The following is an 11,466-nucleotide window of genomic DNA, read 5'->3' as shown; positions in this document are numbered from 1 at the left end:
AATTTACGGCCAAGAAGTACAAACGGCGAAATGTTTTCGGTACCTGTAGCAGTCAGTCGAATTATCTCGGTCCCGGCAGCGGCTCCCTCGCTCAATGCCACCATGTATTCCGCCCTGCTGAAAACTGGTGGGTTGTCATTCACATCACCGATTGTAATCACAGCTGCCACGCTGGAGCTCCGCCGGGGGACGCCGCGGTCAGACACCACCACGGTGAGGTTGTACATGGGCTTGACTTCGAAATCCAGAACCTCCGCTAAGAGCAATGTCCCAACGGTTTGGAAACCGCGGCCCTCCAGGAAGTGTACGCTATTCTCCATTTGGAAAGCGTTGCCATCATCGCCGTTGGCAATAGCAAAGTTGAAGCCGCAGTTTTCCCGGGACAGGTCGCTGTCGAAGGCCTCAAATGTCAAAATCGTCACCCCCGGGACAGTGTCTTCGGAAACCATCGCCCTGGAAGACCAAAAAGAGGAAACTTTGTGGAAAATTCATTTTTCATTGGTGTTGGGTCTAAAGGGGTGCAAACCCCGATCCTTTGTTCTGTTTTTTGACAAAACAAGTTAGAGGCATAGTATGTCTGTCCCCTTTAAATATTTGTCAGAGCAGAATAAGAAGCATGTTGACTCAAACTGACCTGTACTCTGATTGGTGGAATACAGGTGCGTTGTCGTTTACATCGGCAATTTGAACCTGGACAGTGGCAAGAGCGGAATGCGGCGGCGAACCCCCGTCACGGGCTTCGATGACCACATTGACAGTAGGGCGTTCTGGATCGAACTCTGCTTGATGGCTGATAAACAATGTTCCTGGAGGCCAAAAAGAGGGTCAGAAGCTGAACGGTCTGATATTTTGGCAATGCAAACAAGATGTCTACCGTTGTCGGGATCAATGTAGAAGCCCTCCTGAGTAGAGGACATCACGCTGTAGGTGACCCTTCCGTTCTCTCCGGAATCTCTGTCAGTCGCCGTTACCATGACGACCACACTCCCAGCGGGCGTGTGCTCTGGTAGGTTCACCTGGGATAGAAATAGAAATAAAATGCGTCAACTCGGCCAATAGCACGGGTAGTTCTTTTGTGGAATTTCAGCGTCGAACCAGAGCCATCCAACCTGATAGAGGTCCTGGGTGAAAGCCGGTACGTTGTCGTTGACATCTTCTACCAGGATAGTAATGTTGGCCTCAGTGTAGTGCTGGCTGTCAGTGGCTCTGACCGTCAGTGTGTACCAAGTCTTCTCCTCAAAGTCCAGCGGGGCGGTGAGTGAAACGCCTCCCGTGAAGCGGTGAATGCCAAATTTGCCCGTGGCGCTTGGGTCCAAATGCAAGGAGTAGGCCAGGGCTGGACCAGAGTCCACGTCGTTACCCGTCACCAGAGTTATCTCAGTGCCTATTAATGTGTCTGATAGGCACATAGTCATGTCAGCTGATTTAAAACTTGGACACAGGACAAAAATACCTTGACTTAAAGATGCTATGAAATACTACACCAAGTAGCTTTAAAAGGATAGGAGACCATATACTGGACACAAATCTGTCCAAAAACGTACCAAAACGGCTTACTAATGAAATTAAATCCTAATTAGTCTTCTTTTTAGCAGCTGCCCGTCCACTAAAAAATCTCTAAACAGAAGATGATGTCACACCAAGGGTGTAGGTTTGGTCTCAACATTGGTAGGGACAATATAACAGCATAACCTGCATGTACACTTTTTGGTGCACATAATGCAAACAATAATCCAAATGAGGGACGGCTAGCTTGACTTGGTTGTCCTTGTGGAGGCTGCCTGACCGCAGTAGTTTTGCAGGTTAGCAAGTTCACACACTTTATTGTTATGTTATTTTTCATGCAGGTCGGACTTTCAGTAGCAAAATTAGTGGTGTTTCCCCCATGGACACGCACATTCAGCAAGTGAAAAGGGATAAATTTAAGTTTGAACAGAATGAAAATAATTTACTTTATAATGGTAGGGTCTATTCTAACCTTACTACATATGGGAAGACAATTTAAATGACCTATATAACGGAACTCATTATATAATGCAAATAAGGTTGCTTGGTGGGGACAATTTGAGCATCCTGAAAAGTTAGTAGTGTCATGTCCCTACAGTCCCGATACAAACCTACGCCCTTGTGTCACACCCAGAATGACCTGCAGATTTTTGCAGTCTGCTAGCATGCTGTCTATAGGCTTTTTATTCACTTCTTGGCATGTGACTGTTCTGTCGTTCTGTCAACATTTACTAGCTAGCACTACAGAGCTAAAATTGATCATCAATTCCGGTTGTAATGTCACAACCAGAAATGCTAAAAAAAGTGGACATTGGTATTTTGTGTGGAATAACGATGAAACGGTACCAAATAGTGCCAAATTGGTTTTCTACATGTTCAATTACATTAGTACAGTCCATTTCATTTCATAGCATCTTTATATGAGAAAAAAAATTGTTCCATCCCATCAGTTTTTTTTTAACCTATCTGAAGATCACTCACATGCAACTTAAATTTGGGCTCGCGTACATAATACGAAAAATTGACAACGCAACGATTTTTGACCCCCAAAAAGTAAAAAGAAATCATGGTATCAATGCATACGTATTACTGTAGTATAGTAGGTTTGACACATACTCTCTGAGATGCGAATTTCTTGAGGCAGGGGAATAGTGGGACTGTTGTCATTCTGGTCTATGATGATCACAGTAAGAGTTGCTGAACCCGCCAGTTTTGGACTTCCCCTATCAGTTGCTGTTATTACGAGCCTGGCCAACAACAAAAACAATCAACAAAGATACTACGTATATATGATACAGAAGTGCATACATATACTTTTTTTCTTACTTGGTCTGGGTAAAGATCTCACGATCCATGATGGCTGTGGTGGTAATACTCCCTGTTACCGGATCAATCTTAAACAAGCCACTCATGCCCGATGATTGAATGGAGTAAGTCACTTGACCATTCTGGCCCTGGTCCACATCCTCGGCCATCACCTAGGAACATTTTTGCCTTCTTTAAAACTCCTGGGAGCAAGTCGTCATTGGTTTCATGGTACCTGTATGATGGGTGTTTCGTATCCCCGAGCCTCCCTCATGTAAGCCACGTAGTTTTGTAGCTGGAAGCGAGGCAGGTTGTCATTGACATCTTGCAGTATCAAGTTAATGCCAGTGAAGGAGATGGAAGATGGAGTTTCAGCTTTGACCACCAGCCGCAGTCTTGGTGTGTCCTCAAAGTCCAGAACCTTCGAGCTCTGCACCCAGATTTCTCCTAGCGAGCACATGGATAAGTGAGCATCTGTTGGGAGTTACGAATGTCTCCACATCTGGAGAGTGTGACTGATGGTGATCACCTGTAGAGGAGCTGATTCTGAAGGCTTGCTGTCTGTTCCCACTAAAGATGCTGTAGCTGATCCCCTCGCGGTTTCCATCTGGATATTGGGCCTGCGCCTGAGCCACAGCTGTGCCTAATCAAAGCAAGCAGAATGACAGATAATTCCCTGACAACAAATGATCATTCTCCCATTCAGTAGTACTGCACAGTGTCGAACCTTTAGCCGCATTCTCCTGTATGCTGACGTCCCGGGCGTTCCTGGAGAAGCGAATGCCATTGTACTCCACCTCCTTCACGTAGATGACCACCACCCCCTGCGAAGACTGGGCCGGGGTACCCTGATCCATTGCCTCCACGATGAGGGTCCGCTGGGATTGGGACAGGGAGTCCAAAGGCTCCGTGGCTTGGATTTGACCAGTCAAAGAGTTAATGCTGAAGCCTTTCACTGGGGCAGCGAAACGATAAAACACGGAGCCGTTGGCCCCAAAGTCCTTGTCCTCTGCTTTCATGGTAGCCAAGACCCGCTGGGACCTCTTGCTGGATACCTCGATGACCAGCGGGTCCTGTATGAAGACGGGGGCATTGTCGTTGATGTCCGTGATGGTGATGGTCACCTGAAAGATAGGGTCAACCAAAATTGAGTTTGTGTTTGCTCTTTGACAAATTGTCATGCGTCTTGAGTTGTCAACAGTGACATTGAACAACTGATTTTACATTTGTTAGCTGCATATCTCTGAATACAATCATTGAAAATTATTAGATGATCTTTAGGGGTAGGTGAAACTGTCCAAAGATAGTTGGAACAAGCTCTATCTTCAGCCAACACTATCCTCTGCGTACCTGTGCTGAAGAGTTCCTGGGCGATGCCGGGGAAAGGTCGGTGGCAAATACCAGGAAGGTGTAGGACGCTTGCTTTTCTCGGTCCAGTGGGAATGACGTGCTGATTTGTCCGCTATGCTCGTTCACCGTAAACGCGCCGTGAGCTTCGTGGCTGAGGAAGTACAGAACTTTCCCGTTGGCGTCCACGTCAGCATCCATGGCCGAAACCTGCGAACGAATCCGTGGCATCCGGAAACGACAACCATAAGACTGTCAAAGATTGAAAGCTATTCCTGAGAAAGTAAGATCAGAGCCAAGAAAACAACGTTCTACCGTTAGGACTTGTGATCCCTCCGCAGCGTCTTCTGAAACTTCGGCACTGTAGCTGGCCTTGCCAAAAATGGGGGCGTTATCGTTGACGTCCAGCACCCTGACGTGTACCGTGACCGCAGTGCTGAGAGGCGGGCTCCCTCGGTCCATGGCCGTCACTTCCAGGGTATACTCAGCCTTGGTCTCCCTGTCCAGGCCCCGCTGGGTGGACAGGGCTCCCGTGCTGGCATGGAGATGGAAATCCCCGTCTGTGTCTCCGGCTGTTGGCAGAAAAAAACAGAAGAGAGAGATCCCAGTGATGGAGAAGCAAAGTACTATTTTTAAACTTCAACATGTAGAGCCAGTTTTGTGTCTAACTCGAAGATCTGTTTTTATTCACGGACAGGTCCTGCCAAAAGCGAGTAACATGTGTGTGGTGCCAGCGAACTAATGAAATAGTTGGCGAGGAAGTCTGGTGGAAAGGCTCTCACCGGTAATCCTGTACTCCAGCTCCCCGCCAGCACCTGAGTCTGGGTCTGTGGCTCTGAGGAAACACAGCTCCACAGGGGCCTGGTTTTCAGGCACCTCCAGCCCGTACCACGGCTGAGAAAAGACCGGGGCATTGTCGTTCACGTCCTCAACCTCGACTCGCACCGTGGCCTTGGCAAAGTTAGGGGGAAGACCTCCATCCTGGGCGTACACTGGAGGGATGGATGATTATATACTGTATATTTTTCATTATGTTACAAAATGCGTGTTTTTGATGTCCTCCAAAACATCACGTTAGGTTAGCCTTTGCTGTTTTCATAAACACACACGTCAGTTTGAGTACCGGTGAGAATGTACTGATCCCTGTGTTCCTTGTCCAGCTCCTTGGTGGTTGTGATGACGCCAGTTGATGGGTTGATGACAAAACCGTCCTCCGTCACACCGCCAAAGGTAACGTGTCCATTGGACCCTGCAAGCGATCACGTGTGAATAAAGGACCTTTCAGACTCAGTTCGCAGTAATGTGGCGGGAAACCGACCATGATCTCTGTCGACGGCCGCTACAGTCAGCACCGTGGTGCCGGGCCCTTGGTTCTCCAAAACCCGAGTCTCAAACACTGTCTTCTGGAAGAGCGGAGCCTCGTCGTTGACGTCCATCACCTGCACGTGGAGGAGCTGGGAGGTGGAGAGGGAAGGCCTTCCGCCATCCTCTGCCACCACCGTCAAGTTGAAAACCTCCTGCTCCTCTCGGTCCAGAGCTTTCAGAATGGACAGAGAGCCTGCCAGGGGAAAAAGGGGATTATTTCGATTGTTTTTTTTTTTTTAAAATTCTGTGGATTATTTCTTGCAGCCGTCATGAAGGTAACAGTTCATGAGTAACCTATCTACTATTAAAGTTTAATACCATCTGAGAAAACAAACCACAGGCTAATACAATTCGCACCCAGAAGACTTTTAGTCCATCTGGAAGTCCCATCAAGTGACTGCCTGACCCTGACCTCAGACACCACTGAGGTGAAATATTACTCTAAGAAAAATGATCTAGCGCAGAAGTTCATAAAGCTCAGCCACATGGAACAGTGTGTTCATCTGCGGACCCCACACTTGGCGGAAGGTAGGCTTCTTACCGGTGATTGGGTTTAGACTGAAGCGACCAGCGCCGTTTCCGGACTGGATTCTGTATGACACCCGGCCGTTTTCGCCCTCGTCCGTGTCCCGAGCCATCACGTGCAAAATCACAAAGCTGCCCGTGAATAATAAGAGTTGAATTCCACTCGCTTTTTGAGATGAGATAGCGTGAACCGACATACCCAACGGGCTGATCTTCTGTAACGCTGACGGCTGCCGGCGAACAGAAGAGAGGCGCATTGTCGTTTTGATCGGTGATAAACACCCGTGCCGTGACTGAAGCCCAACGCCTCTGCGAAAGTTCCACTGCTTGGTCAGTGGCCCTGACCACAAGGTGAAGCGACGGACTGGTCTCGCGGTCTGGTGACTCCCCCAAGGTGAGAACGCCGCTGACAGGGTCCAGTTTGAGAAAGTGGGCTTTCTCTGGCCAGTAGTGCTCCATGGAGTAACGCACGTCACTGTTGGGACCGCTGCCGTCCTGTGCGTATACAAATCCCTTCACTAACATCCACAAAATATGACTCTGTGCATTGAATTCAGAGCTTTGTTTTTAAAAATCAAATGACGTAATTCATGAAAATATGCTAAGGCTACAAACTGTGCGGTGCTGAATTGCGGAGACACGAGTTACTTTTTAATCACCATTTCAGTTGTTTTTTTTTTTGCCTCAGAACAACCTCTACTTTTAAACAATCTGGATGATAACCCAAAAATTGATGTCAGAGGAAGAACCTGTAGCACTACCTTGTCCAAAGCTCGGAAGGTGTATATGGAAGCTCCTGGCTGCAGGTTCTCAGGGATGACGATGGTGACAGGATCTTCCGTAAACTGCGGAGAATGGTCGTTGCTGTCCTGCACCTGGATGCTTAGTTTCACCAGGTGACTACTGGGAAAGACTCGGGAGAAGTCCGACACCTCTATGTGCAGCGTGTACTCAGAACCCTTCTCATAGTCCAGCTCCTGCACCAGGTATACGTCTCCCTTGGAGCGCTCCACCATGAAGGTCCCGTCTCGGTCTGTGCCGCCCACTACCAAGTACGTGACCTGACCGTCTGGGACGGCCCATTCGGGTTGGTGCACTGAACCCACCACGGAGCCTGGAAGAGCACCTTCAACCACATTCAATGTCATGGACAGCACGTTGGGCTTCGGGGAGGATTTGGCAGAGCTCAAAACCTACAGACCAGGGAAGAGAAAAACAGGATTAGTGTTTCTCACGCAAGACCTGCCCGCTCCAATCATGGAGTCTATATCTGGTCCATTGCAGAAAGTCTTGAGGGGTAGCAAAGGTTATGCTGTTTCAGAAAATCAAGCCAGAACCACCTTGGAAGCAACCTTGAGCAAACGTCTGTTTCTTTCTCTAATGAAGATGATTACCCCCACATCTAACGGTGTGAAGATGACATGTGCAATTCCTCCACTAACTTCACTCCTGTTCAGGGGTGAAAATGGCTAGAATTTCTTGCCGGAACTCCCCGACTGAGGGTCGCCACAGAGCCAGAAATTTTATTTATTTTTCATTCACAATTGTATTTTTTCAATGATTTGTAAAATAAAAGTTAAAAAAAACAGCAATAACCCCAACCTCCATCTTCTAATTTTTATTTCCCCTCATTTCCTCAAATACTAAATGCCAAATCTCAATTTTAACTACTTAAGAACATAGCATATACATTAAAATTGAAGTTAATGTAAACATTTACTTTTTTTTTTAATAATAAAGATATAATTAACATACTGTACATTCAGAAAAATAAGTACAAATTACTTATATTCCATTTCAATCTGCATAATATATCTTGAAGATCGCACAAACATTGACTTTTTTAAATCATAAGGAAATGAATAAGTAACCTAACATAAATGAACAAATATAAGTCCAAAGTACACATTGACAGCTAAGATGTTCTGAACCTCCCCATCAGAGCAAATAAAACTAAATATGATAAATAAGCCTCCTCAACTCTTTCGTTCGAGTCCAGGTGTTTTACTTTGCTGCGTGCATTCGCACATTGACGTGACTCATCGTCATCAGACTCAGGGGCCGTTTACATGGTGACACTCCGATAATACGAACAATTTCAAATTTGCATTTGCATTTGCGTCTCCATTTGAACAATGTCACAATTCCTCATGAAAATGATGTAGTATTCATGCCAGGCCCTAGGGGGCAGTGCAGATTTATAGGGCGACAGAGAATGATGCACTTTGACCCCACCAAGCTCCCTCAGCCCGGAAAAAAATATGCCCGCCCACTCGAAGCAATGACATTTTTCTTTTGTTCAAAAAGGCAAAACAATTGAAATGTTCAACATATTTAATTTAGAAATATTAAAACAGTAAATTAAAGCCGACATTCCGCCATATTTGCTGTTTTTAATGTTTAGTAGCACCGCTGCGCACGCCCAATGTGACGTTTATGAGTGCTGACGTTAACGGCGCGGTCTTGCGCTGCAGGAGCCTTTGATATGCATGCCGAGGAAGCCCCCCTCAACCCCCCGCAATCGGATTCTTCCACTTTGGAGGCAGGATTCAGAATTTTTCGTCTTCGCCGACACGATATGCATGCGAGGCAAGTCCGCTACTCAGTCATTGCGTCTTTGTGTCGCAGAGTCGCCATGAAACTGCCCCTCAGATAACTGCAGCAGCTGGGGAAACCTCCATGCTGTCCGTGGAATAAAATCAATAATAAATATTGGTGGAAACTGATTACGCTATACAAGCACTTTATTATGCTTGTTGTTAACACTTGTGTATGTAAATCTGATGTTGGTTGATTGTTTTCTTCTTGGAGCTGAAATGCATGTGTGGCAGCTTAGCATTTTTTGTTTTTTTTTGTTTTTACATAGTGTTTTGACAGTTGCCATCATATTTTCGGAATCAAAGCACTGTGTACTGGAACAGCGTTTCGGCCCTGAATCTTATACCGGAACTGCGTTCTGGCCCTGAATCTTATACCGGAACTGCGTTCCTGACCGTTCTGGCCCACTTTCACCACTGCTCCTGTGTCATTATATATTTCTAGTGTGTTTTGGGGGTAAAAATTAAAGTGACGGTTATCATCAATAACTGACATGAGTGGCCGATTGTTTAAGTGACTACTTTTTTCCCAGTGAATATTTCTAGTCGTTGTGTTATTTCTACCGTGCCAGGTGGTTACAGCACCTTTCACTGCTCGCTACTGGACGTGGCCGACCTTGTCACATCATCTGGGAGCGTTTGACTCTGAGGTGAGTGTTTCCCAGCCGTCACCATAGTTATCAGAGCTGATCATCAGGGATTGACCTGAGTTCATGACAACAAGTAGGTCTGGGCGAGCTTCCTCAACTCAGGTTCTGGTTACTTGACTAACCTTCGGGGCAGGAAATATTCCGATCAGAGATAGGAATAGTTTCCTGGTCTCGTACGTGCCCCCTTTTCCCAATTCTTTTGACAGGCCACACTGAGGAAATGGCTATAGAAAGACTCCTTTTTTTTTTTTTTTTCTTAGCTCCGGCCATCAGATCCGGATTTGTCAAGAGAGCATGATTACTTGTATCCGCAGCTGGCAGGCAGAGCTGAGGCTCGGCGTTCCGTGGTCGGCAGCGGTCACAGTCAGGGCGTACTCAGCGCGTTCCTCCCACCTCAGCGGGGCGGCGGTTCGGAGCTCCCCGGTGGCGGCATTCAGGGAGAAGCGCTCCGCTCTGGAGCCTTTGGAGAAAAGCAGAGTAACAATCAATTCACACAGACTGAGTCATTGCCTCAAGTCATTACACAGTAACATTTATTGGCACATGAACCACATATCACTCATTTGTACTCATGTTAGGTACCTGTACTAAAACATTGAATAACGATCTGCTTTGATAGCGTCAAATCATTGAATTGCCTATTACACAAAGGAATGTCATACTGTCTTGTAAACATGGTCCAATGTAAACAGGTATGACTTATCACATCAGGTATTTCAAGTATGAGTTAAAGTGCACGTGACACGAAAAAGCATGTTTATTTCATAATACACGTGGTATTTTATGCTCCTGAATGATATGGACCGCTTGGATGTGTGTGGAAGCGATCGCTATATTTATTTCGTTTTTTTTAATCCCGCGCCATGAAAATGAGTGACTTCCGGCTTCGGTCTTGCATTGAGGAGGAGGGCGCTGTGACGTGTACGGGTGAAGGCGTCCTCTTCACTAAACGGCCGTACTGTTGTGTATGAGGACTAAGGATTCAGCTGATTTTGCGGATTAATACGTTTATTTTTCGCATCACGCCAGCCAAACGGCTGCAGAAAAATCTTGCTTTATGAGGGAGAGGCGTGTGCGCCTTTTTGGAGTTTCAAAAGGTTCCCATTCACCGTGGATATTGGCCAAGCCCTACTACTGTGGGACCATTGGACTTACGAGGAAGTGAGTAAACATCTTGTTTTGTATTATGTCAAATATTAATACAGCGATTACAAAGTAAACACTACAAACTTTCTTGAAATAAAAGACTACTTACGTTTGATCACTGATAGGCATATAAAAACCTCTCCTCATGCACATTAGCTTCACGTTAGCTGCACAACAACTGCAGCCGCCCTCCTCCGGGGAACGAACTGTAAATTGCTCTCCGCCAGGTGGTTTGCCGATCCGCGAAGACAATCGACAACCCAGTCGTCATGTCAAATAGTCCGGGCTAGTTATGTGTGATTTTCCGCTTCGAAGACTTTGAAACATCACTCGGTTCGGGTTAGCATGTCGGCTAGCTGTCACGTCTCTTGGTTTGTTTACATTCTCCGAAGCCGGGGAAGGGAAATGACATATGTCCGATTTAGGTGTCATAAAATATCGTTTGGAAGGTGCGACAGTAAAGGTGAAGTCGACAGTTTTGACCATTATGGAGTAATTTTGCCATGTCGTCCTGAATAAGTGCATTTTTATTATTTCATATTTCATTTAGCACAAGACTGTTATTTGTCATGACCATGCCATTTATTTAGCAATTGGGAAAAATACTCGGATAAAAAGAATATCCTGTAAAAATATTGAAGTAAAGAGACAGAACAATGACATTTTGCAGCTCTCTTCGTCGCATTTTCCTCGTTGTGAATAGTTCCACCTCAACGGGCTGACTGGTCCTTCTCAAGCCATTTATGTAGCTATTGGGGAAAAATACTTGGATAAAAAGAATATCCTGTAAAAATATTGGAGTAGAGTGACTGAAACAATGACATTTTGCGGCTCTCTTCGTCGCGTTATCCTCGTTCTGAATAATTCCCCCTCAATGGGCTGAATAGTAAAACCGATGAGCCCAGTCTCCCACTGATGTCATCCACCTGTTGGGGACACTAGAGCCCTATAATGGTAGGCGTGGCTAACCGGCAGATTAAAAGACTAATTTCTCGTCATCTGCGCTTTGCTAAATTGTTGTATAT

The 11,466-nt window shown here is 46.1% G+C and overlaps 1 protein-coding gene across 2 annotated transcripts in view; it reads right to left on the bottom strand.

The window, feature by feature from the left end:
- Positions 1–11,466, bottom strand: part of LOC130906705 (protocadherin-16-like) — a 92,757-nt gene that overhangs the window by 4,551 nt on the left and 76,740 nt on the right. For both annotated transcript variants that reach the window (XM_057821254.1, XM_057821253.1), the window contains exons 11-28: positions 9,598–9,755; positions 6,810–7,241; positions 6,248–6,543; positions 6,065–6,180; positions 5,477–5,716; positions 5,282–5,407; positions 4,941–5,150; positions 4,474–4,730; positions 4,162–4,368; positions 3,539–3,935; positions 3,341–3,454; positions 3,047–3,258; positions 2,833–2,984; positions 2,623–2,753; positions 1,110–1,396; positions 875–1,016; positions 635–806; positions 44–453 (exon numbers count right to left, since the gene is read on the bottom strand). In XM_057821254.1, coding sequence (XP_057677237.1) covers positions 44–453; positions 635–806; positions 875–1,016; positions 1,110–1,396; positions 2,623–2,753; positions 2,833–2,984; positions 3,047–3,258; positions 3,341–3,454; positions 3,539–3,935; positions 4,162–4,368; positions 4,474–4,730; positions 4,941–5,150; positions 5,282–5,407; positions 5,477–5,716; positions 6,065–6,180; positions 6,248–6,543; positions 6,810–7,241; positions 9,598–9,755 — 4,059 coding nt within the window. The remainder of the gene's footprint in view (positions 1–43; positions 454–634; positions 807–874; positions 1,017–1,109; positions 1,397–2,622; positions 2,754–2,832; positions 2,985–3,046; positions 3,259–3,340; positions 3,455–3,538; positions 3,936–4,161; positions 4,369–4,473; positions 4,731–4,940; positions 5,151–5,281; positions 5,408–5,476; positions 5,717–6,064; positions 6,181–6,247; positions 6,544–6,809; positions 7,242–9,597; positions 9,756–11,466) is intronic.

This window comes from Corythoichthys intestinalis, chromosome 18 (genome assembly GCF_030265065.1).
Source record: "Corythoichthys intestinalis isolate RoL2023-P3 chromosome 18, ASM3026506v1, whole genome shotgun sequence".
NCBI classification, from domain to species: domain Eukaryota; kingdom Metazoa; phylum Chordata; class Actinopteri; order Syngnathiformes; family Syngnathidae; genus Corythoichthys; species Corythoichthys intestinalis.
This window is presented reverse-complemented; position numbering and strand designations above follow the sequence as displayed.